The 24,847-nt window shown below is 62.8% G+C and overlaps 1 protein-coding gene across 1 annotated transcript in view; it reads right to left on the minus strand.

The window, feature by feature from the left end:
- Positions 1 to 24,847, minus strand: part of AATK (apoptosis associated tyrosine kinase) — a gene marked incomplete at its 5' end in the record, with an annotated part of 63,644 nt that overhangs the window by 16,551 nt on the left and 22,246 nt on the right. Inside the window, 7 exons of the mRNA XM_084647049.1 lie at positions 932 to 1,016; positions 4,267 to 4,400; positions 5,409 to 5,496; positions 6,448 to 6,566; positions 7,623 to 7,702; positions 9,652 to 9,793; positions 11,726 to 11,859. Of these exons, the coding sequence (XP_084503175.1) occupies positions 932 to 1,016; positions 4,267 to 4,400; positions 5,409 to 5,496; positions 6,448 to 6,566; positions 7,623 to 7,702; positions 9,652 to 9,793; positions 11,726 to 11,859 (782 nt within the window). The remainder of the gene's footprint in view (positions 1 to 931; positions 1,017 to 4,266; positions 4,401 to 5,408; positions 5,497 to 6,447; positions 6,567 to 7,622; positions 7,703 to 9,651; positions 9,794 to 11,725; positions 11,860 to 24,847) is intronic.

A 24,847-nucleotide genomic window follows, 5' to 3' on the forward strand; every position in this document is an offset into this window, starting at 1 on the left:
CCCCCAACCCCTTCCCTCCCACTTCTCACCCCAGGATCCCCAGCCCCGTCCACCGCCTCTCCTTCAACCCCGCCATCTTCCCACCTCTCCTCCTCCCCCAGCCTCTGGCCTCAGCCTCTCCTGTGTCCCCACCACATCCTCCTGCGCCCGCCCGGCCCTCTGCTGGCCCCCCATCCCCCGCTACCCCCTCCTCCCAGCAATTCCAACCCCCCAGGGCTGACGCGACCTGCCCTGCAGACAGCCACTTGCCCTGGGTGCCAGGCAGACGCAGGACTCCAGGACTCAGCTGGCAGGTGAGGTCTGAGCTGCTGCGAACCCCAGGGAAAGGAAAAGGTGCAGCAGGGATCTGCCCCCTCCCTCCACGACTTAGGGGAGCAGACCCTGCCCTAGCCTGCGCCCCAGCCCCTGCAGATAACTGAAGGCACAGCCGCTCCTGCTGGGCCCTGTTTAGATTAGGAGGGAGGGAGGGCATTGCCAGCTGCTCCTGTGGGAGAACCCCCCTCTGAGTCACACCAAGCAGTGTCTGCCCTGCCCGGAGGGGGAGTGTAGGAGGCTCAGACATACCCATTCCCAGGCCCCTCTCTCCAGGAAGAGGAGAGGAAGCAAGCGGAGACCCGAAAGCCCCATTCCCAGGACACTGGGCGAGGACAACGAATCCCAGGTGCTCAGAGTAACCAGCCCAAAGGGACCCAGCCGCCAGGGCCTGGCCCAGGGTTCCCATCCTCCAACCCCCGCCCCCAGCCTACAACTGTCCTGCCCTGCTACAGTAACCCCAGCTCCCGAGTCTGCCCCGGGTCCCTGAGCCCCAGTGCAGTTGGCAGCTCTGGGCCAGGAGGATGCCCCAGGCCTGAGACCAGGTCATCCCACAGAGCCTGGGTTCCAGCAGGTGCAGGGTCATGCGGAAAGCCACCCCCTCCCAGCCCAGACTTACTTTGTACTTGCAGTGAGAGAGGCCGTAGTCCCCGATTTTGACGGTCAGGTCAGCAGTGAGTAAGCAGTTCCGCAAAGCCAGGTCGCTAGACAAAGGAAACGCACAGCTGCTGTTACACAACCCCCGGCGCGCTGGGGTGGTGGAGTTCACACGCGGGGCTGAGCCACCGCCAGTTGGGGTGAGGGTGCAGGGCAAGCAGCAGCCACCCAGGAAAGGGTGGGGAATGGCCAGAGGGGCCTGAACAGACCGGTGGGGAGACTAAGGAGGGGGAGCATCAGGGTTCTGGATTTGAACCCGTTGCATGGGGAGGTGGAGAGTGAGCTGGACCCAGACTTTGGCCAGAGGCAGTTTGGGTCAGATGGCTGAGCGGACGGGGACAGCAGGGATCAGGCTGTAACTCACTGGCTATTGCAGGGCATTCCAACCGTCAGCCACCAAATACACTGCAGGGAACGCTCAGCCTCCGGCCGCCTCTGGCCGTCCATCCCTCCCTCAGCCGAAGCCAGGGAGCATGGAGATTGCCTGGCCACCTACCTCTGCCATCTCCTATCATACCGCTGTGACACACGCCACGCAGAGTGCGAGTGCGAGTGTGTACGCACGCATGTACATATGTATGGGTGGGGGCATGGGTGCAGCTGTATGCACAGGTGTATGTATATGTGGGGGGGTGGGGGGGTGTCTGCACATGTGTGGGTCTGGGCGAGGAGGGTGTGGGCATGTATTTGGGGGGGGCGTGGGCATGGGTGTGTGCATGTGTGGATGGGGCAAAGGGGGATGTGGGGGGGGGTCGAGGGTGTATGCATGCGTGTGTGTATGTGGGGGGGTGTTTGTGTGGGGGGGTGTGCGCGTGTGTGTATATAAATCTATGTCTGTGTGTGTGTGGGTGGGGGCCAGGAAGGATGTGTGTGGGTGGGTGGGGGGGGAGAGGGGGTATGAGCATGTGTGTAGGTGTGGGGAGCAAGAGGGTGCAGGGAGGGGATGTGTTTGCATATGTGGGGGGGTGCATGGGGGGCATGAGTAGGTGGCAGAGCGGGGGTGTGTATGGGGATGTGGGCATGTGTGTGGGTGGGGACGTGAGTGTATATGCATGTGGGGGGGGCAAGGAGGGTGTGTGGGTGTGTGTGCGTGCAGGGGTGTGTGTGTGTGTGCATGCGTGTGTGCAGGGTGTGTGTGTGTGCGTGTGTGCAGGGGTGTGTGTGTGTATGTGCGTGCAGGGGGGCGAGAGTGTATGTGTGTGCGCATGCGTGTGCCTGTGGGGGCGAGGGTGTATCAGTGTGTGTGTGCGTGGAGGGTGTGTGTGTGTGCGCGTGCAGGGGTGTGTGTGTGTGTGTGTGCGTGCGTGCAGGGATGTGTGTGTGCGTGCGGGGGGGCGAGGGTGTGTGTGTGTGTGTGGAGGGGTGTGTGTGTGTGCGTGCAGGGGGGCGAGGGTGTATGAGTGTGTGTGTGCGTGCAGGGGTGTGTGTATGTGTGTGTGTGTGCGTGGAGGGGGGCGAGGGTGTATGTGTGTGTGTGTGCGTGCGTGCAGGGGTGTGTGTATGTGTGTGTGCGTGCAGGGGGGGCGAGGGTGTGTGTGTGTGTGTGGGTGTGTGGGTGTGGAGGGGTGTGTGTGTGTGTGCGTGCAGGGGGGCGAGGGTGTATGAGTGTGTGTGTGCATGCAGGGGTGTGTGTATGTGTGTGTGTGTGCATGGAGGGGGGCGAGGGTGTATGTGTGTGTGTGTGTGTGTGTGCGTGCAGGGGTGTGTGTATGTGTGTGTGTGTGCGTGCAGGGGGGCGAGGGTGTATGTGTGTGTGTGTGCGTGCGTGGAGGGGGGCGAGGGTGTATGAGTGTGTGTGTGTGTGCAGGGATGTGTGTGTGTGTGCGTGGAGGGGGGCGAGGGTGTATGAGTGTGCGCGTGCGTGTGCCTGTGGGGGCGAAAGTGTATGCGTGCGACCCAGGCAGGACCGCGTGGGGAGCTGGTGCACACCAGGCACGGATCCTAGGCTGCAGGTGTCTGGTTCGAGTCCAGCTCAGCCCAGCTCAGCGGGGATTAACGTCGTCCCGACTAATGGCTCCCTGGTGGGTGCCAGATGAGTTTGGTGGGTCCCAGCTCACGACTTGCACTCTCTGCTGTGCTTTGCGCCGACTGGCAGGCTGAGCGGAGAGGCCAGGAGCGCATGGGCCACGGGGGACTGAACTGCCCCAGGGACCCCAGAGGAACCCCCACTCCCGCTGGGGCAGGGCAGCTGGCCCTGCTGCTGCCCTGTAGAGACCCACAAGGGTCCATTCACCAGCACGAAAGAGCGACGGGGGGGGCACTGGGCACCCAGGAACTACCTCTGCCAGGGCCTCTGGAGAGCAGCGCCAGAGGCCCTGGGCACCCGCCAGGCGGTGGGCAGCGCCGGGAGGCAGAGACAGCGAGGCAGGCCCCGCCCGAGGCTCCGTTGCAGGACCCGCCAGCGCAGGGCACAGGCTGTGGCAGGCGAGAAGGATCCGACGGCCCCAGAAGCCAGCGCTCGCCCTCTTCAACAAAATCACTGATGCTGGAGTCTCCGTGTGCAACTCACTCAGCACCAGGATATTGTTGGGGAGGAGAAGCCAGAGGGCGGCGGGTGGACCAGGTTTGAGGAGAGGAACCCCGGAGTCCTGGGTGAGACCCCCTCAGCCCCTCAGCCAGCGGGTGGGCGTGGAAAACCACGGGCTAAAAGAGCCGTAGGGCAAGCCGCATGCAACCCCTGTCCCCCCAGTCGCCAGGCTGGGGACTGGACATCCCCCACCTCACGCCCACCCCCAGACATGCCAGGCTGAGGACTACACACACCTCCACACACCCCTCCCCCATGTTAGGCTGCCCCCCCACATTCCAGGCAGGGGACTGGACACCCCACCCCCACGCCAGGCCAGCCCCACAACCAGCCCCTCTTCCTGCTTGGCCCATGTCCTCTAGCTGCACGTGCCCGGGGGGGGGTACGGGGGGAGGAATCACCAGCCCCCAGCCCTCAGCATGGGAAGCACCTTTACCGCAGTCTCTGCTCACAGCCTGGGCCCAGGGGCGTCACGTTGCGGGCCCAGCAAACCCAGGGGCGGCCCCTGAGAGGGCCCTGAGCCTCGCTGACGGGGAGGTGGTCGGATGAGGCTGCATAGGGTACGGGGGAAGTTACAAGGCCTTTCCAGCCCCTGCTGCCCCTCCCCACCCAGTGTGGAGCTCTCCCACCGTCCCAGGGGGCATATCCGCGGGGAGCTGACGGTGTCTGGAGCCATGGGTGCCGGGTGGCGGGGCGGGCGATGCTCAGGGCCCAGCGGGTAAGGCAGGGGAGTGTTTGTGGTGCTCCCTCCCGCAGCGGCCCAGCCTCACCTGTGCACATAGTGGTTCTTGTGCAGGTGCAGGATGCCGCATGCCACTTCGCAAGCCATCCTCTGCAGGGTGAGGGGGTCGGGGGCCATGGAGTCGGCCACCTGGCAGCTCCGCAGGTAGCCCTTCAGGTCGCCCTGTCATGGGAGCAGCAGCCGTCACCGTCCCTGAGCCATGGCCCGGCCGGCCAGTGTCAGGGGCTCTGAGCCCCGCCCTGCTCTGTGGCCCCGTGCCGCCCTGCCCCAGGGAGACCCCGAGGGCCCCACACGCCATCACAAAGGGGGGAGCAGCCACGAGCGGAGCTGAGTGCATCAGGGAAGGGAGGGGGCGTCAGGGCAGGGGAAGAGCTGGAGCAGAGGAGAGTGCCTGGCCCAAAACGGGTTTGTGTGTGTGTGTGTGTGGGGGGGGAATAAACCTCCCCAGTCCCCTGCCCACAAGCCACAGGCTATGCCTGGGCCATCTCCAAACACCCACCTGCGGGGTGGGACGTGGCACAGGGGGCAGATGCCCACCAACACCCCCCATGGGTTCTCTCCCCACATGGGGCTCGGGTCTGGAAAACCCAGCAAGCCTGGGGCTGCCCCATGCAGGCAGATCCACCACTCCGCTGCAATCCCGGCTCCCCGGCGTGAACCGCATCGCCCCAGCCGCATGGGGAGCCTGCCAGCGCCAGGACGTTACAGGGATCACCTGGGGGCCTCTCGGACCCCCATTAACAGCCTGGGCCTTGTGCTGCCTGCAGGGACCCGCCGCGGCTGTGAGCCGGCAGAAAGGGCTCCGCGGAGACCCCAGCCATGTTCTCGCTCCCTGGAGCCTCACTAACCCTGCTACCAAACAAGGGGCAGGCGCCCCCACCCCTCCTGGCATCCCCCTCGCTTTAACCTGTGGCTCAGCAGAGGAAACGAGCCAGCCCCGAAGCTGTGGGGAGCTGAGATTCACCAACGCTGGGGAGCGAGGGGGACCCAGCGCGCTCAAGTGGGGCCGGAAGTAACCTGCTCTGGACACAGTGTTTGCCGCTGAGCGTTTGCAGCAGCAGCTGGGCCTGGGTGAACCCGCAGGGTGCCAGCCCCAGCCAGGGAAAGCAGGGAGAGCCCGGGGGGCACCCGGCCCAAAGAGGGAGGAGGGTTTTAAAGCAGGCGACGTACCAGCGGGCAGAACTCCATGACCAGTAGGTAGGGCGTCACCTCAGCGCACTGGGCCAGGCATTGCAGCAGGTTCGTGTGCTGGAGAACCCTATGCAGGGAGGGGAGAGAGGAATGGAGACTGCAAACCAGGGAAGCAGGGTTGAGGCAACTTCCCTGTCATCTCTGGCCTGGGGCAGGCGGGGGCTGCGGGTTGGGCTGGAGGGGCACCGGCAGAGCTGTGTGCGGGGAGCCCGGGGCTAGGTAGCAGAGAGAAACCTTTTCAGAGAGCTTTCTCCTTGTCACACAGCCTGTACAATGCGTCACTGGGGGCGACAAGGAGCTCTCTGTGACCTGACCCCACGCCAGGCCTGTCCGGGCAGAGAACAAATGGGTACCGGGAAGTGCCAGCCACCCCGACAGGACCCACAACAATAGGGTGCTTGTTCATCTCTCAGTGTAAAGTTGACTGCTACTCCAACCCCAGCCCCCCCAGATCGGTCGATGCCCCTCAATCCCAACCCGCGGCCCTGCAGCTACTGTAGGCCAGATCCTCCCACCCCCAGATCTGTCAATGCTCCTCAGTCCCAACCCCCAGCCCCCCAGCTACTGCAGGCCAGCTCCCCCCTGCCCCCACAGACACACTTCCCTGTCAGTGCCCCTGCATCCCAACCCGCAGCCCTGCGGATTAGTCCAGGCCTGGACTCCTGCCCAGCTCCGCCACCCCTCGGTCCTGCCCGGCCCCCCGGAGTTTCCTCCCAGGAAGTAGACACAGACTGGGGCTGATTCGTGCGATGGTTTGGGATGGGACCAGTTTGCTCTGATCTAGGCCCCAGACCCAACACGCTGCCCGTGAGCAGAGCCTGGAGACCAGGACAGGCCCAGACGGCAGCCACCCTCAGATGGTGGCTCAGGGACGGCCAGGCTGGGAAAGGGCCTCTCTCAGCCGCGGAGGGGAGCCTGCCTGCTAGCGGCTTTGCACCCCTGGGAACCTTTCCTTGAGTGGCAGAGACACCGGGGCCAGAGCGGGTGCTGTGCTGGCAGCAGCAACCCCAGGGCCTACCTGTATGGCTGGGCTTCCTCCAGGAACTGCATCTGGTCCTGCACGCTGGCGCTCACCTTCAGCTCCTTCACCACCACCTGGCTGCTGCTAAGCCCCGAGTTCACCTCCCCCAGGAACACCTAGGGACAGCAGCGCACGTCAGCCCTGCGCCCCTGTCCTGCGCCTCGCAGCAGGTCCCCGTCCTGGGCCCATGTCCCTGCGCCCCTTGGCACGTCCTGTCCTGCACTCCACAGCACGTCCCTGTCCTGCGCCCCCGTCCTGCGCCCCGCGGCACGTCCCCGACCTGCGCCCCGCGGCACGTCCCCGACCTGCGCCCCCGTCCTGCACCCCGCGGCATGTCCCCGTCGTGCCCTCACGTCCCTGCGCCCACATCCCTGGGCCCCACAGCACGTCCCCATCCTGCCCTCACGTCCCTGCACCCCGCAGCACGTCCACATCCTGCCCTGATGTCCCCATCCTGTTCTCATGTCCCTGCGCCCATGTCCCTGTGCCCCGCAGCACATCCCCATCCTCCCCTCACATCCCTGCACCCCGTGGCACGTCCCCTGCCTGCTCCCACCTCCTCTCCCTGCACCCCATGGCACACCCACTCCCTGTGCCCATGTCCCTGCCCTGAGCCCATGGCACCATGCCCTGCAGTATGTCCCCTCCCCACCCCCACGTCCCCTCTCTGCACCCACGTCCACACCCTGCCCTTGTTGCTGAACCCGCTTCCCCCTCTGTGGGGCATACATGTCCCCTCCGCCCCACCCCTTCCTACCCCATCACTGCCTCACACCCCTCCCTGTTCCTGCATCCCCACATCCTCCCCCTGGCACACCCCCTTCCCCAGAGATGGGCGCCTCTCTCCCTGCAGGAGCACATTCCCCTCCCAAGACTGGCACCCACCTCCCCAGTCTCCCCTTCCCCAGTCTCCAAGGCTTCCTGCGGGACAGTCTGGGCAAGGACACCAGAGCCACAGCGGATCCCAAACGCTCACACGCAGCTGGGGAGCCAGGGGATGGAGCAGCTGGTCCTCAGACACAGCCCCACATGGGCTCTGGGGCCCACCCCTCATGCAGCTCCAGAACCCTGCTGCCGGGCGAATCCCGGCCTGGGCTGGCGTCCCTCGGGGAGCCCTTCCTGGGCACAGCCCGCCCCCCCAGACAGCCCACCCAAGAAAGGGTCATGCTCACCTTCCCAAACCAGCCATGCCCGATCTCCTTCAGGTAGAGGAGGGTGTGCCGACCCAGATCCGTAGACTTGAGCAGCTGCACTGTAAGAGAGCACATCCAGCTAGCTGGGCATCAGCGCTCCCGGTGGCCCGCCCAGCCGGCCTGCCTGCCAGGTTACCCGCGTCTCCCAGCCGTGCCCAGCTCGCCCCCTCCTGCCGTTCGGCACCAGGCCCCGTGCAGCCTCCTGGCGGTCATCCATCAGCCCTGCGGCGCTGCCTCCTGGGCTCCGGCTGGCAGCGGTGCGGGCTCAGGCACAGCCTGGCAGCATTGTCCCTGGCGCAGCAGGTACCGTGGGAAGCTCCAGCCCCTCACACCCTGCGATGTGGTACCGGGCGGAGCTGCACACCAGGGGAGTTGGCCAGCACCCCCGGGAGGGCAGCAGGTGTCAGGCGTGGTCCCTTCATGTCTAGGAGCCGCTCCCTGCTGGCATTCCCCACCATGGGCTGGGAGCCGTCTGCCCCAGCAGAACAGCCCTTTCCCGCTGAGCTCTCCCCAAGGTGGCAGCAGGTGGAGGGTTGCCCCTCCTCCCCCAGGAACCCACAGCCGGGCAGGGGAGTGGGGGGTGAAGTCAGAGCGAGCCGGAGCCCTGCATCCCAGTCCAACCACCCAGCCAGCAGCTGTGGGGCATCTGGCATTTAGCCCCCCCCACTCCTCCTGCCCAGCCCTGCCCGGCGCTCGCTCGCTCCCTCCCCCCCGACAGAATCCCAGCATTCCAGCCCCACGGAGGGCAGCAATGGGCCCATTGTTGGGCAGCATCGCGCTGCCCTGCACAGCTCTGGCCACGCCAGACACTGGGGCCATTGTCCAAGCCCCAGTGAGATCAGCTGGGGCAGCGCCCGGCACAGCAGAAGAGAGGGGCAGGGGGGTGAGGGCGGTGTCTCTGGGGCAGCGTTTGTTGGCTCCTCGCCCTGCCCGGCGAGCTCAGAATTCCTCTCCCACTCACAGGCCTGTTTACCATGGCCAGGGGGGCAGCGCCAGGGAAGGAATCTGGGACCGTGGGATGAACTCAGAGAGCGCCTGTGTCTCCAGGGGCCTGTGCCAGGACAGGAGCCCAGTGTGACCTGCCTGCCCAGGATCCGAGCTCCCGCTCCAGCCAGTGCAGGGCTGTGGCAGAGGCCTTCCCTCCCGCAACCTGCCAGGCCCAGAGCACTACTCCCAGGCCTCTCAGCACCAGGGCTGGTCAACCCGGGCTGCTCCCCGGCACTGGTGCTGGAGAGAAGGCCTGGGGGAGGCTGGTCAGAGGGGGCTGCAGGCCAGGAGACGGGGCCGCTGGGGCTGGCTGCCCCTCCTACTAATGGGCCAAGACCAGCACCTCCGGGCATGTGTCTGCTCATGTGTGATCCCTGCGCCCCCCGCAGGGAGAGCTTCCCCCACAAAAGCAACCCTTTATACCAGGTGTGTCCACCCAGTGGTGCCACTGAGCCACGGGCCAGGGCACCAGTATCACGGGCCAGGGCCCCGGGATCCCCCACAAGGCAGGGGCCAAGAGCGCCCTCTACAGTGGCCAGGTAACACTCTGCGTGCCAGCGGCTCGGGGGCAGGACAGCCCCCAGTAAGCCCCAGCCAGCTCTGCTCCCCTGGTGGGGGCTGCAGGCAGTTGTTGGACTCTCCACCCACCCACCCAACAAAGAACTGGGGGGCGCAGGGAAAAGTCACCGCCTAGCGACTCCAGGGAGAGGCCTCGGAGCCAGCCATGGGAAGGGGCTGCTGGCCGTGCGGTCACAGTGTCTCTGCCTCCCTGCCCCAGCACAGAGACAGCTCCGTCCCCACCTTACACAGGTGCCCATGCCGTGTACATGGCAGCCGCGATCACGGCGGGCACCGGCCAGACCCCCCAGACGGCTGCGGCCCCGCTCCCTGAGCGGGACGGGGAGCACTGTCCTGGCAGGGCAATGCCATGAAGGCTCCCAGGGAGCAGCAGGATTCAAAGCTGCAATCCACTCAGGAACTGCAGCCGCCCACCCCCGCCCCGCCCCACCATGCACCTTACCTGAGCGCCCTGGCTGCTTGGCCATGGGGAGCGACACCTCGGTGAGGGGCAGGATGTAAACCTCGGGGCCATTGTGTGTGGCCGGGGAGCCCTGCACCGAGAACTCGGTCACGTAATCTTCTCCCTCAGCATTCTCAAATTCCTGGCCCAGGCACAAAGCAGAGGGCAGAGGGTCAGGAGAGGCAGATGTGGGCACAGAGCTGAGCGTGCCCACGCACCCCCTCCCCCACAGCTTCCCTGCCCCCCTCAGCACGCCACAGAGCTGACAGGAGAGTAGAGACGTGAGGAGCCCAGCATGCCCTGCCCCACACGCTCCTCTCCCTTTCCTCACGCCCCGCGCCCAGCAGGTCTGTCAGGCTGTGGGCTCCTCCTGGGCCCCTCACGTGTCTGTACAGCACCCGGCGCGCCTTGGGGGCTGCCCAGCCAACCGATTTCTATTGCGCCCACGCAGAGCGTCGGCTAAGCCGGGCCCGCTCCCCTGCTCCCCAGGCAGCCCCGTGTATGATGCAGAGCCATGGCCCGGGTGCCGCGCGGCTGAGCTCACTGCAAGCCCCGTCAGCAAGCGCCCCTACTCAGCGAGTGGAGAGCATCCCCCTGCCAGAGCGCGATCTCAGCCGCCTCCCCCCACATTCTCTGGGGCCAGATCGCCCATCACCCCAGCACACACGAGCTGCTGCAGCATGAGCTAAGGGCCAGGCAGCCCCAGGTGGGGCTGGGAGAGACTCCAGCCCCCCCAGGCTCCGCCCGCCCCACGTCTCTCTCACCCCTCTCCAGAGGCCTGCGGCCCACGAGCACGCTCCCTTTACCTGGCTGTGCGCCCCAGACAGCCCTTTGGGCCTGATGGCTGCCTCTGTGATCAGACAGGACACGGCAAGCATCTCCCCTGCCCCGGCCCGCCCCAGCTGCCACCAGCCTCATGGTGCCAGGGACTCGCTGCTGTGCCATGCTCGGGGCTCCTCCCTGGCTGGACTTGCTGGGTCACGGGGCAGCGTCCGGGCTGGACGCAAACCCTCTTCCCACTCCTATATAGGCAGCGTGGCGGGGATGAGCCGCCCCATTGTTCCTCTGCATGCTCCGCAGGATGGTCCAGCCTGCATCGCAATACGTCCCCCACCCCACGCCAGCTGGCTTCTCTGCTCGGGCGCCGCGAGCCTCCACAAAAATCCCAGCGAACAGAGAAACCTGTTACTCGGGCACATTCTCTGCGGGGAGAGCACGGCCCTCCCACCCCGCAGGGCACCGGGGGCATTTCCAGGGCAGAGGCATGGCCAGAGAGCGACGCGGCCGGAGCCAGGCACAGCCGGTGCGTGGTGCTGAGCTGCCCAGGCCCGGCCCAGCTTCCTGGGACAGGAACACGCTGTTCGCGTAAGCCAAGGAGAAGGGCTCCAAGTCTCCGCAGGCCCAGGCACACACGCCATGATCAGGAGTTAACGAGGCACCAGACCACCTGCACGCACAGCCACATCGCTGGCTGGTCCCCTCTCCCCTCATCCCCTCTAGCCAGGCTGGGACCCCTTCCCCTCATCCACTCCACCCCCTGAGCCAGGCTGGGACCCCTTCCCCTCATCCCCCGCCCACGCCAGGCTGGTCCCCTCTTCCTACATTCCCCCCCCCCCCCCGAACCAGGCTGGGACCCTTCCCCTCATCCCGCCCCGAGCCAGGCTGGTCTCCTCTTCCCGCATTCCCCGCTCCCCGAGCCAGGCTGGGACCCCTTCCCCTCATTCCCCGCCCACACCAGGCTGGTCCCGTCTTCCCACATTCCCCCCACCCGAAACCAGGCTGGGACCCCTTCCCCTCATCCCCCCCTGAGCCAGGGTGGTCTCCTCTTTCCACATTCCCCCCTGCCCCGAGCCAGGCTGGGACCCCTTCCCCTCATTCCCCGCCCAAGCCAGGCTGGTCTCCTCTTCCCACATTCCGCCCCCAAACCAGGCTGGGACCCCTTCCCCTCATCCCCCACCCGAGCCAGGCTGGTCCCCTCTTCCCACATTCCCTCCCACAAGCCAGGCTGGGACCCCTTCCCCTAATCCCCTCCCCCCCCCGAGCCGGGCTGGGACCCCCTCTTTGGAGCACTTACTTTGAAGCCAATATCTCCCTTCTTGCAGCACAGACAGGCCAACATGAGGAAGATGAAGGTAAAGAGACCAGAGAAGGAAAGCGCCACCACGGCGAGTGACGAGGACCAGGAGAGCTCGCTAAGGGGGGTGCCGTCTGCAGGGAGACAAACATGGTGGGAGGAGAGATTAGGGGGGCAGGCGACAAATGCAGAGCCTCTCCCTTGGGGGACAGAGGCAAGACAGAGAGGGGACAATACCAGGGAGCTGCGTCAGGGAGCCTGGCCATGGTAAGAGTCCGGGGCAGGGCTGGGAGCCCCGCGGCACTGACCCCAGTGTGGACCGAGCAGGGGTTGAGCCACCTCTGACGGGAAGGGTCCATGGACACACCGTGTGAGGAGGCAAAAAACAGTCCCAGCCCAGGCCTCCCGACCCAGCTGCTGTGCCCCTGGATGTACACGACACCCCCTTGGCTCCCGAGCTGGCCCCGGAGTGCAGCCCCAGCACAGCCAGCGGCCCGCGGTGGCCGTGAACAGGCGCTGAAGGCCAGGGCTCGAGGCTTAGCAGAGTACCCCGAATGCAGCCCAGGAGGGAGCAGGAAAGAGGGGAGATGCTGCATTGCGCCCACCGTCCACAGGGGGGCACTGCTGCACCACAGACAGGTAGCCGCAGGCCAATTGCTCTAGGGCCGATCCCCTGGCCCGGGGGGCACCGGCCTGGGGCCCTGTCGCCAGCTAACCACAGAGACGCCCATTTGGAAAAGACTTAGCGAGAACAACTGAACCGGTCAGAATTAGTTTTCACTGCAAAGAAAGCAAAAAGAACAGCTGAACCCCGGGCCGCCAGGCGCTGCGATCAGGGGGCAGGAGACACTTTTCAGAGCGAAAGAGCAGATTTGCCATTCGCGCCCGTTTATACAACCCCCGAGGAAGCTGTTAACTGGCTTCCTGAAGCCTCGGTCTGTGTACGCACACCTGTGCCCATGCCAGCGTGTTCATGCACCTATGTGTATCTGTGTGCATGTTCCCGCTCACGCGTGTGCATACCCGAGGGCGTCCGGGTACACGTGCGTCCTCACTGCACACGCAAACACGTCTCAGCCTCCGCGGGGCCTAGCACTCACTGGAAGACACAGCAGGTACCTGGGCGCCGCACTGTTGCCATGACAATAATTCACAGATTCCTAGCAGAGGCCTGCCCTGAAACAATCCCACAGCAGAATTGTCAGGAGAACGTCCCCGAACAGTCCGTGATGGCGAATCCCCCACGCCCCTTGGTAAGCTGGTACTCCAGCACTGCGCCCAGTTGGGGAGCCACACTGGCCTGTCCCAGGGGATTTCTAGCCACCATCCCTTCCTCTGGGATCCTGCTTTAGCCCTGCCAAGCAATTCCAACACGGGCCGGTTCCTCAGAGGATGAGGCAAGGAGCAGAAGCAGCCCCTGCTGCTCCTCAGCTCCCTGCCCCACTAGCACTGGTCTCTGCAGCCCACGTGGGTTCCCAGGTTGCTTCCTGGCACCATTCACTTGCTGAATCTCTCCTACATGGCCTGAAATGGGCTGGGTCCTTCATGCCCCCACCCCCCCGCAATCTCTACTTGCAGAGTCAACTTCATCCAGCAGCCCCCAGGTACTGTAGGGTCCATGCAGGATGCTCTCAGCGAAGGATCCAAGGATGGTTCTCTTTGATTTACTACGCCCTCAGTTAGTGGCTTTGCACACACACCGGGAGGCCGTAGAGCGGAGGGGAGGGGAGGGACGTGGGGGGAGCTGCGAGTCTGGGGGCTGCAGGGTGGGGCTGGACCTGGCTCCTGTCCATGGGGAGGTCCTTTTCCAGGGCGCTGGTGCACGCTCCCAGAATCCCAGATGGGGGAGGTGGATGTTCCCAGCTAAACAGAGATTAACCTACATGAAGGTGCAAGGGTCACCCGGGGACGGCACCGATGCAGCCAGCTCTGGGGTTGGCCGCCGCAGCAGTTTTGTTCTGCCAGCATCACATCGGGGTGGGAGGAAGAAGAAGGACACGGCCTTCTACTCAAACCACACGAGGGGCATTTTAGGCAGGCAGAACGCCACAGCTGCGGCAGGAATTCGGGCAGGTCACCGGACGTGCTGTTCCTCCAGCTGAAAAGCCCTGTGCTAGCAGACTGTGCTCCCGGCCTGGGGACCCGCTCAGGGGCAGGTCAGCTGCAAAACCTCCCATCCCCCAGCAAACAGGAAGGAAGCCGGTGCCCGTCTCTCGAAGGGCTCCGCAGGCCCCGGTTCCTTCTCATGCCCCATGCAGACAAGGACTGAAGATGGCCCTGTCCCATCCCCGACCCCTGGTGCCATCCCATCGCTTGGGGCCTGGCCCAGCACGGCATCTCCTCACAAATATCCCGCTGGCTGGGACGGTGCCGCAGCCCCAGGAAGACGGGGGGGGGGGGGGGGGATGAGCCCAGCGCCTCCAGGTGAGAGGGAACAGGAGCCGGGGACCCAGGCTGGGAAGGAACCCAGCTCTGGCCACAAGCAGTAAAGCACCAGGAGAGAGAAGTACTGTGAGTACCGGTAATGGGCCAACCCCGCGTCTCCCCTCTGCTGCAGGCAAGTCACCAGGGCTTCCCCCGGCCCAATGTGCTGGCCTCTCCCAGGAGGTTCGGAGCCTTTCAGGAAAGCCCAGGGAGCAGCAGGGTGTGATGCTCACGCGGATGCACCCCGCACCTCCCCAGGGAGCCCAGAGCATCGCTGCTGCGGCCAGGGTAAGGGAGAGGAGCTGCCGAGCGAGCCTGCCCCGAGCAGGGAGCCCAGCAGAGCCATCCAGCCCCCGCTGGCCTCGAGAGCAGTCAATGGCAGACACAAGGGCCCTTCATGCAGAGGGTTTACGGGGCACCTGTGGAGAGAACATTGGCGGCTTTTGTTGCCGAGCTGTGAACTTGCTTTGTGCGCGCTCGATGCCAGCAGCTCAGCCGCTTCCCGCAGGAACCCCCACCAGCACCCGCCTGACGAGCTGCAGCTGAGTATTACTATGCTGCTCCAGAGCCGCCGGGAACAAACGGCATAATTATACCAGGAGGAAGCAGCAGGAAGGCACAGGAGCTGCTGTGGGGGCCCAGCCACGACTCAGAGGCCAGCCAGCTTGCTCCACGCCGACTGCCGTAAAAACACCACAGCCAGATAGCCGGCTCCAGGAGCCAGGCCCCTCGCCAGCCCAGGGCGCCCAGCGGCACAAGGCTGGCTCTGCAGGGAGCCGAGAGAAAGGCAACCAAAGTGACCAGGGAGCTGCAGGGACCCCCGGAAGAGGAAAGGCTAAAAGAGCTTGGCCATGGGGGTAGGGGGTACATGCAAAGCAGCGATGAATAGGCCGGGGGACAGCGAGGGATAGAATGACAGCAAGGGAAACACAAGGTGCTAGACCTTGGGACAGCCCAACAGAGGTGCGGGGAACCCGGATGCAGGCAGATGGGCCTAGAGAGAGAGAAACCACTAGCCACGGTGGGCACGAGCCAGTGATGGCCACAGGATGGAGTGGTTGGAACGGGCATCTCAGAGCAGGACAGCTGCTGAGACTGGCTCCTAACTCGGAATGGACACTGCTTGAGGCAGGGCCCCTCTTTCTGCCGGCTTGCTGCATCACCGAGCGCAGCGACCCTGCACGCCAAAGCAGGGAGACAACAGGCCCCGTTTGCTCTTTGACTTCTGGGTCATTTTGCCTGGGGGGAGCTCCCAGGAACAAGCAGGGCCCACAGCACCAGAGACACAGCTCACCGTGGGGTAGTGCCTGTGGCCCCAGACACGACTTGCCACAGGGCGGCGCCCACAGCACCATAGACATGGCTCACCCCGGGGCCGTGCCTGCAGAACCGGAGAGATGGCTCATCATGGGGTGGTACCCACGGCACCGGAGACACAGCTCCCAGGCTAACTGGAGCACAGCCCCTTGCCCGTCTCATGGCAATGTTCCTGTTCACCCACCAGAAGCCCAGGTGCCCTGCCCATTCCCTCTCTGGAGAGCCCACCAGCAGAGCTGGGCTCGGGGTCAGCTCCTCACACACCAGCCAAGCCGGACCAGGCTCCGCCAGCTGGGACAGCAGAGGGAGGGATTCACCAGCCACCGAGCTGCCTTTCTAGCAGAGGATTCTAGCAGACGCAGGTGTGTCAGAGAGAAGGCTTTGGATTCTTTGACCATGGGATGGTGTTCCAAGAAGGAGTGCTAGGCAGGACAGGCTCCACCTAACGAAGAGAGGGAAGAGCATCTTCGCAAGCAGGCTGGCTAACCTAGTGAGAAGGGCTTTAAACTAGGTTCACCGGGAGAAGGAGACCAAAGCCCTGAGGTAAGTCGGGAAGTGGAATACCGGGAGGAGGCACGAGCAGGAGCGCATGAGAGGGGAGGGCTCCTGCCTCATACTGAGAAAGAAGGGTGATCAGCAGGTTACCTCAAGTGCCTATATACAAATGCACGAAGCCTGGGAAACAAGCAGGGAGAACTGGAAGTCCTGGCACAGTCAAGGAATTATGATGTGATTGGAATAACAGAGACTTGGTGGGATAACTCACGTGACTGGAGTACTGTCATGGATGGATATAAACTGTTCAGGAACGACAGGCAGGGCAGAAAAGGTGGGGGAGTTGCACTGTATGTAAGGGAGCAGTATGACTGCTCAGAGCTCAAGTATGAAACTGCAGAAAAACCTGAGTGTCTCTGGATTAAGTTTAGAAGTGTAAGCAACAAGGGTGATGTCGTGGTGGGAGTCTACTATAGACCACCAGACCAGGGTGTCACGGAGTCCCTGGGCGATGCTCTGGAACTGCTCCCCATGAAGCCAGTCAGGACTCTGGGGTAGTCACCTTTCTGTGAGCAGCCTGTCTTCAGGACACACAGCTCACACAGCTTCCACCTTCCTGGGTCTGAACTCGGAGCATTCAGCATCCTCTGCCCCTCCGTGCGCTTCCCCCCAGCGAGTCCACTCAGGTGGGGCTCCTGGGGAAGCCAGAGGGTCCTGCACCCCAACTCCGCAGTCAGACGTGACTCTCAGCCAGCCAGTAAAACAGAAGGTTTATTAGACGACAGGAACATGGTCTAAAACAGAGCTTGCAGGTGCAGAGAACGGGACCCCTCAGCTGGGTCCATTTTGGGGGGCAGTGAGCCAGACAACCACGTCTGCACTTCACTCCATGTCCCAGCCAGCCCCAAACTGAAACTCCCTCCAGCCCCTCCTCCTCTGGGCTTTGTTCCTTTCCCGGGCCAGGTGGTCACCTGATTCCTTTGTTCTCCAACCCTTTAGCTCTCACCTCCCAGGGGGGGAAGGGCCCAGGCCATCAGTTGCCAGGAAACAGGGTGTCGGCCATTCTCTGTGTCCCGACTCCTGCACACACCGGCCCTCTAGGGCTCTGCAATGATCATACACCCTTACCCCACCACCTAGATACTTAAAAACTGCCTAGGGGAAACTGAGGCACCCCCATACTATTCAGAGGAAACATTAAGAAGAGTCCCACTTCGTCACATCGGGGGATGAGGAGGACGAGGCTTTCTTCCGGCAACTCGCAGAAGTTACTAGATCGCAGGCCCTGGTTCTCATGGGAGACTTCAATCACCCTGATATCTGCTGGGAGAGCAATACAGCGGTGCACAGGCAATCCAGGAAGTTTTTGGACAATTTCCTGGTGCAAGTGCTGGAGGAACCAACTAGGGGCAGAGCTCTTCTTGACCTGCTGCTCACAAACTGGGAAGAATTAGTAGGGGAAGCAAAAGTTGATGGGAACCTGGGAGGCAGTGAACATGAAATGGTCGAGTTCAGGATCCTAACACAAGGAAGAAAGGAGAGCAGCAGAATACAGACCCTGGACTTCGGAAAAGCAGACTTTGACTCCCTCAGGGAACTGATGGGCAAGATCCACTGGGAGAATAACATGAGGGGGAAAGGAATCCAGAAGAGCTGGCTGTATTTTAAAGAATCCTTATTGAGGTTACAGGGACAAACCATCCCGATGTGTAGAAAGAATAGTAAATATGGCAGGCGACCAGCTTGGCTTAACAGTGAAATCCTTGCTGCTCTTAAATACAAAACAGAAGCTTACAAGAAGTGGAAGATTGGACAAATGACCAAGGATGAGTATAAAAATATTGCTCGGGCTTGCAGGAGTGAAATCAGGAAGGCCAAATCACACCTGGAGTTGCAGCTAGCAAGAGATGTTAAGAGTAACAAGAAGGGTTTCTTCAGGTATGTTAGCAACAAGAAGAAAGTCAAGGATAGTGTGGGCCCCTTACTGAATGAGGGAGGCAACCTAGTGACAGAGGATGTGGAAAAAGCTAATGTACTCAATCCTTTTTTTGCCTCTGTCTTCACGAACAAGGTCAGCTCCCAGACTACTGCACTGGGCAGCACAGCATGGGGAGGAGGTGACCAGCCCTTTGCGGAGAAAGAAGTGGTTCGGGACTACAGAGAAAAACTGGATGAGCACAAGTCCATGGGGCCAGATGCGTTGCACCCGAGAGCGCTAAAGGAGTTGGCGGATGTGATTGCAGAGCCATTGGCCATTATCTTTGAAAACTCATGGCGATCGGGGGAGGTCCCAGATGACTGGAAAAAGGCTAATGTAGTGCCCATCTTTAAAAAAGGGAAGAAGGAGGATCCTGGGAACTACAGGCCAGTCAGCCTCACCTCAGTCCCTGGAAAAATCATGGAGCAGTTCCTCAAGGAATCAATTCTGAAGCACTTAGAGGAGAGGAAAGTGATCAGGAACAGTCAGCATGGATTCACCAAGGGCAAGTCATGCCTCACTAATCTAATTGCCTTCTATGACGAGATAACTGGCTCTGTGGATGAAGGGAAAGCAGCGGCCATGTTGATCCTTGACTTTAGCAAAGCTTTTGACACGGTCTCCCACAGTATTCTTGCCAGCAAGTTAAAGAAGTATGGGCTGGATGAATGGACTATAAGGTGGATAGAAAGCTGGCTAGATTGTCAGGCTCAAAGGGTAGTGATCAATGGCTCCATGTCTAGTTGGCAGCCGGTATCAAGTGGAGTGCCCCAGGGGTCGGTCCTGGGGCCGGTTTTGTTCAATATCTTCATAAATGATCTGGAGGATGGTGTGGATTGCACCCTCAGCAAGTTTGCAGATGACACTAAACTGGGAGGAGTGGTAGATACGCTGGAGGGTAGGGATAGGATACAGAGGGACCTAGACAAATTGGAGGATTGGGCCAAAAGAAATCGATGAGGTTCAACAAGGACAAGTGCAGAGTCCTGCACTTAGGATGGAAGAATCCAATGCATCGCTACAGACTAGGGACCAAATGGCTCAGCAGCAGTTCTGCAGAAAAGGACCTAGGGGTGACAGTGGACGAGAAGCTGGATATGAGTCAACAGTGTGCCCCTGTTGCCAAGAAGACCAATGGCATTTTGGGATGTATAAGTAGGGGCATTGCCAGCAGATCGAGGGACGTGATCGTTCCCCTCTATTCGACACTGGTGAGGCCTCATCTGGAGTACTGTGTCCAGTTTTGGGCCCCACACTACAAGAAGGATGTGGAAAAATTGGAAAGAGTCCAGCGGAGGGCAACAAAAATGATTAGGGGACTGGAACACACGACTTATGAGGAGAGGCTGAGGGAACTGGGATTGTTTAGTCTGCGGAAGAGAAGAATGAGGGGGGATTTGATAGCTGCTTTCAACTACCTGAAAGGGGGTTCCAAAGAGGATGGATCTAGACTGTTCTCAGTGGTAGCTGATGACAGAACAAAGAGTAATGGTCTCAAGTTGCAGTGGGGGAGGTTTAGGTTGGATATTAGGAAAAACTTTTTCACGAGGAGGGTGGTGAAACACTGGAATGCATTACCTAGGAAGGTGGTGGAATCTCCTTCCCTAGAAGTTTTTAAGGTCAGGCTTGACAAAGCCCTGGCTGGGATGATTTAGTCGGGGATTGGTCCTGCTTTGAGCAGGGGGTTGGACTAGATGACCTCCTGAGGTCCCCTCCAACCCTGATATTCTATGATTCTATGATTCGGGGCTGGCTCCAAAACCCTTCCCGGGACACACTTAGCAAAGGCAGGTGGGCAGAAGTCAGCCCCTGCTCGTCGCTCGCTGTGCTCACACGCAGCTAAGGTCCGTCTCCCTCCATCCAGCACGGAGTCTCCACCAGTGTCGCACGTCCAGAAGAGTCGCCCTGAAGTCAGGGACTCTGATGGGGGAAAGGGCAGAGCAGGGGTCTGACTGTGTCTCATTTTATCCACCCCCCACCCCGCGCTGTGCAGGGGCTCTGCCTCTCAGCCCCAGATACAGGCCACGGGCCACCCCGCTGCAGTCAGTGCAATGCTCTGTGCCGGCCCCACACATGTGTGGGGCAGAGAAGCTGGCACAACCTCTGCCTGCGTTCTGGCCAGTGCCACCCCCCTCCCTCTCCCGAGCAATACGCCACCCGTCAGACAGCACCCTGGGCTCCCCGCAGGAGACGCCACCTGGACACGTCCCCACCACGCCCCCGGCCGAGTCTCCGCCCAGGAGCCGATTACCCACTCCCAGAGCGAGCGCCGTGTGCCGTGCCAGCCCCCACGGTCACAGCGCCACTGGAAAGCTGGGCAGGCAGCACCTCCCCCCACGGTCCTGGCTCGGCGACACCAACGTTGCTGAAAATTTGAGGCTATTTTCAGTCTTTGCTGTGAGGGCCCAGAAACCGCCCCATTAACGCGGGAGCTGAGGGTCAATTCCCACCTCCCTCCCACGCCGCTCGGCTATGTGAGGGGACAGTTTAAAATGGGGGGGGGGCAGAAAACCCACACCTGGGACAGGGGTTAGGCCATTGGGCCAAGGGCCAGACAGCAGCAGAGAACTCGGCTTCCTGGGTTCTAATCCTGGTGCTGCCCCAGACTCGGTGTGTCACCTTAAAGGACACTGTCGGCTTGAACAAAACCAGCGCTTTTCTGTCTGAAACCTCTGATGCCAAAGGCTTTTGGAGACTAGCATCTGGGCACTGCACAATTCTTAATGGCTTTGGCACCCACCCCTGTGATCAGGTCAGACCTATTACCCCACTGTAAACGGGGAAACTGAGGCACAGCGAGGCTAAGTGAGTGGCCCAAGCTCGCACAGGAAGTCTGTGGTAGAGCAGGGAATTTACACAGGGTCCTCTGAGCGTCCTGACCATGGGGCCATTTCAAAGGTGTGTTGTCAGAGCACGTTAACTAGCTCCATCTAACCCCACCTTCTAAAATTCTAGCCAAGGCAAGGCCAGGCCACTGGACTAGCTTACAACCGCCTTGTCTCTCATCATGTGCGGTCTGCCACCGGCGGGGCACTGGGCCCTCGTCTAGACAAAGCCTGGATCTGGAAGGGGCTGGGGGAGCTTTCTCTCTCTCTCTCTCTCCTCAGCTTGTTTCCATGGTGAACAGGAAGCACTCTGTGCAGTGACTGTCACCGCATCCCCTGGGGAGCGGGGCTGGCAAGAGAGAACGTGGCTAACTGCAAAGAACAACAGGAGAGCAGCAAAGCCGGCATGAGCCCCTGGGACAAGGATCTTTCGGCCAGAATCATTCAAGGGGCAGAGGCAGGAAACGGATTTCTTTAAATGAGCCAGATTCCAGAAGTGAAGATGGACAGCCCCTCTCTAGGCTCGCCGTGCCTCAGTTTCCCTACCTGTAAAAATGGGGGTGATGATTTTGACCCGTCTCAAGCAGGTCCGGTAAGGCCCAAGTAAGGACCCCAGCCCCTGGGCTAACAGGCCCCGGTGGAAGTGCAGGTTACTGGAGGGACTCGGGAGTGGCACGCTCTGTCACACACATTCATGACGAGGACTGGCAGTTTGTCACACAGGCCCATCTCCTTTGGCAGAGCTCCCGGGAACCTCACTTGCAGCTCTGTCTGAGCAAAGACTGCAGGATCACCCATTATTTGCATTTACATCTTGGCCCTCGAGGGCGGCCGGTGACGGGTCACTCAGTTATTAGCAGAGACGTCCTGTGTAACAAAGTTAAAGACTTATTCCCTCGGAGACCACTTCAAGGCGGAAACGGTGCCACACCCAGACAAACAAAGCCCACGAACGCACGCTCCTGCCGTCTGGCACAGAGTGCGGAGCTCGGCGTGTCACTGGCTGCAGACTAACTCTCACAAGGAGCCAGCCAAGACCTTTCCAATTCGCACCACTGTGCCCTCGTCTGCAGAAACCCTGCGCCCCCCCGCCCCGGGCACCTTCCCAGCCAGGCCAGAGGGGCCAGTGCAGGCCAAAACAGAAGCTCTCCCGCATCCCTCCCTTCCCCTCACAGACACCAGCTGTGCAGCCCCCGGGGCGGCTCCCAAGCAGCCTGCTCCAACAGTTCAAAAGCTCAACAGCTCTTCTGGGCCCATCTCACGGCACTCGGGGTTATCGGACACGGCCTGCTCCGGACAGCCAGTACAGCCGGGGTGAGAGCTTCATTCCCGAAGGCCCCTCCAGCGGCCCCAGCACGCGGCAATTACCAAAGTGAAGCCGGCTCCTTGGCAGCAGGGAAAGACGCTCTGCACGGCACCAGCTAGCAGCTAAAGCAGGGAAAGGACAAGACAGCCGGGAACGAGGGCACCGTGGGAGTGGACGAGGGTGTCAGGGCAAGGGAACGTCAGAGCGGATGAGGGAGCCGGGGGTGAGGGCACCATGGGAGCGGACGAGGGCACCGGGGCGGGGGGCCGATGGCAACGTGGGAGCAGATGAGGGAGCGAAGGGCGGGGACACCGTGGGAGCAGACGAGGGAGCCAGGGGCGGGGACACCGTGGGAGCGGATGAGGGAGCCGGGGGGACGATGGCACCGTGGGAGCGGACGAGGGAGCCAGGGGCGGGGACACCGTGGGAGCGGATGAGGGAGCCGGGGGGACGATGGCACCGTGGGAGCGGACGAGGGAGCCAGGGGCGGGGACACCGTGGGAGCAGATGAGGGAGCCGGGGGGACGATGGCACCGTGGGAGCGGACGAGGGAGCCAGGGGCGGGGACACCGTGGGAGCGGATGAGGGAGCCGGGGGGACGATGGCACCGTGAGAGTAGACAAGGGAGCGAAGGGCGGGGACACCGTGGGAGCGGATGAGGGAGCCGGGGGGACGATGGCACCGTGGGAGCAGACGAGGGAGCCAGGGGCGGGGACACCGTGGGAGCGGATGAGGGAGCCGGGGGGACGATGGCACCGTGAGAGTAGACGAGGGAGCGAAGGGCGGGGACACCGTGGGAGCGGATGAGGGAGCCGGGGGGACGATGGCACCGTGGGAGCAGACGAGGGAGCCAGGGGCGGGGACACCGTGGGAGCGGATGAGGGAGCCGGGGGGACGATGGCACCGTGAGAGTAGACGAGGGAGTGAAGGGCGGGGACACCGTGGGAGCGGATGAGGGAGCCGGGGGGACGATGGCACCGTGGGAGCGGACGAGGGAGCGAAGGGCGGGGACACCGTGGGAGCGGATGAGGGAGCCGGGGGGACGATGGCACCGTGAGAGTAGACGAGGGAGCGAAGGGCGGGGACACCGTGGGAGCAGATGAGGGAGCCGGGGGGACGATGGCACCGTGGGAGCGGATGAGGGAGCCAGGGGCGGGGACACCGTGGGAGCAGACGAGGGAGCCAGGGGCGGGGACACCGTGGGAGTGGATGAGGGAGCCGGGGGGACGATGGCACCGTGAGAGTAGACGAGGGAGCGAAGGGCGGGGACACCGTGAGAGTAGACGAGGGAGCCAGGGGCGGGGACACCGTGGGAGCGGACGAGGGAGCGAAGGGCGGGGACACCGTGGGAGCGGATGAGGGAGCCGGGGGGACGATGGCACCGTGAGAGTAGACGAGGGAGCGAAGGGCGGGGACACCGTGGGAGCGGATGAGGGAGCCGGAGGGACGATGGCACCGTGGGAGCGGATGAGGGAGCCAGGGGCGGGGACACCGTGGGAGCGGATGAGGGAGCCAGGGGCGGGGACACCGTGGGAGTGGATGAGGGAGCCGGGGGGACGATGGCACCGTGAGAGTAGACGAGGGAGCGAAGGGCGGGGACACCGTGAGAGTAGACGAGGGAGCCAGGGGCGGGGACACCGTGGGAGCGGATGAGGGAGCCGGGGGGACGATGGCACCGTGGGAGCGGATGAGGGAGCCGGGGGGACGATGGCACCGTGGGAGCAGACGAGGGAGCCAGGGGCGGGGACACCGTGGGAGCGGATGAGGGAGCCGGGGGGACGATGGCACCGTGAGAGCGGACGAGGGAGCCGGGGGGACGATGGCACCGTGGGAGCGGACTAGCCGCACCAGCCAAAATCCAGGTCTGCGTGTGAAAACAGTCGAGAGCTGGGGGGAGGGAAGGGGCGCTGGCTCCCAGCAGGGGCCCGCGAACGGGCGGTTACAGTCAGCACCATGGACAGGGGCCGTGGGGTGCAAGAGAGGGAACAGCGGAGCCAGGCAGAGCTTGCAGCCGGGGACACAGGCTGCAAGGAAGCCACGCTGGAGTGACTTGTTTCCCGGTTGTCTTTGGAGCAGGTCGTTTGATTCAGGCGTTGGCGCAGTAGCACTGAGCGCTCACCTCGCGCTTTACCAGCTCCAAAAGCCCTGTGCTAGGCAGGCAAATAACATCATCAACCCCAGGACACGGGGGGCGGGGAAGGGGAGAAACTGAGGCAAAAAGCAGGGAGGTGACTGGCCAGGGTCAGTGCCAGGGCAGGATGATGGCTCCGAAGGTCCACGAGGCCCTGCTGCCCCTGCAGGACCCACCCCCCGGGAGGACGGGCGTAGAGACCTGGCAACAGAGCCGGCCCCTCTTGTATGGCTGGAGGCCGGGCACGGCCTGGCAGGTGGCAAGGAGTCACTGCGCAGGGACAGGAAGAGGACAACAGCCCACACCGGTAGCACACCCCCTTTGCGCGCCAGCACCCAGCTCTGTGGGGCCCAGGGGCGAGGGTGGGGTGGGGACAGAGCTAGTGGATCCAGGACTGAGTAACTCAGTCACCCACCCGTGTGCCATCCCTCTGGCTGGCGCTCCAAGACAGCAGCGTCAGAGACGGACATGGCGCAGGAGGCTACCTCGCCTGCCCAGCCACAGCAGGACCAGCCGGGCTGTGCAGTGGCCCAATGTGCAGGACTCCCCCGACCAGGGGGGTCCAGGGGAGGAGCAGGGTCTCTGCTCTCCTGCCAGAGGGGAAGGGCTTCACCAGGGTGCTACTCGCAAAGTCGTAAAATGTGGA

This window comes from Lepidochelys olivacea (genome assembly GCF_965140295.1).
Source record: "Lepidochelys olivacea isolate rLepOli2 genome assembly, chromosome: 14".
NCBI classification, from domain to species: Eukaryota; Metazoa; Chordata; order Testudines; family Cheloniidae; genus Lepidochelys; species Lepidochelys olivacea.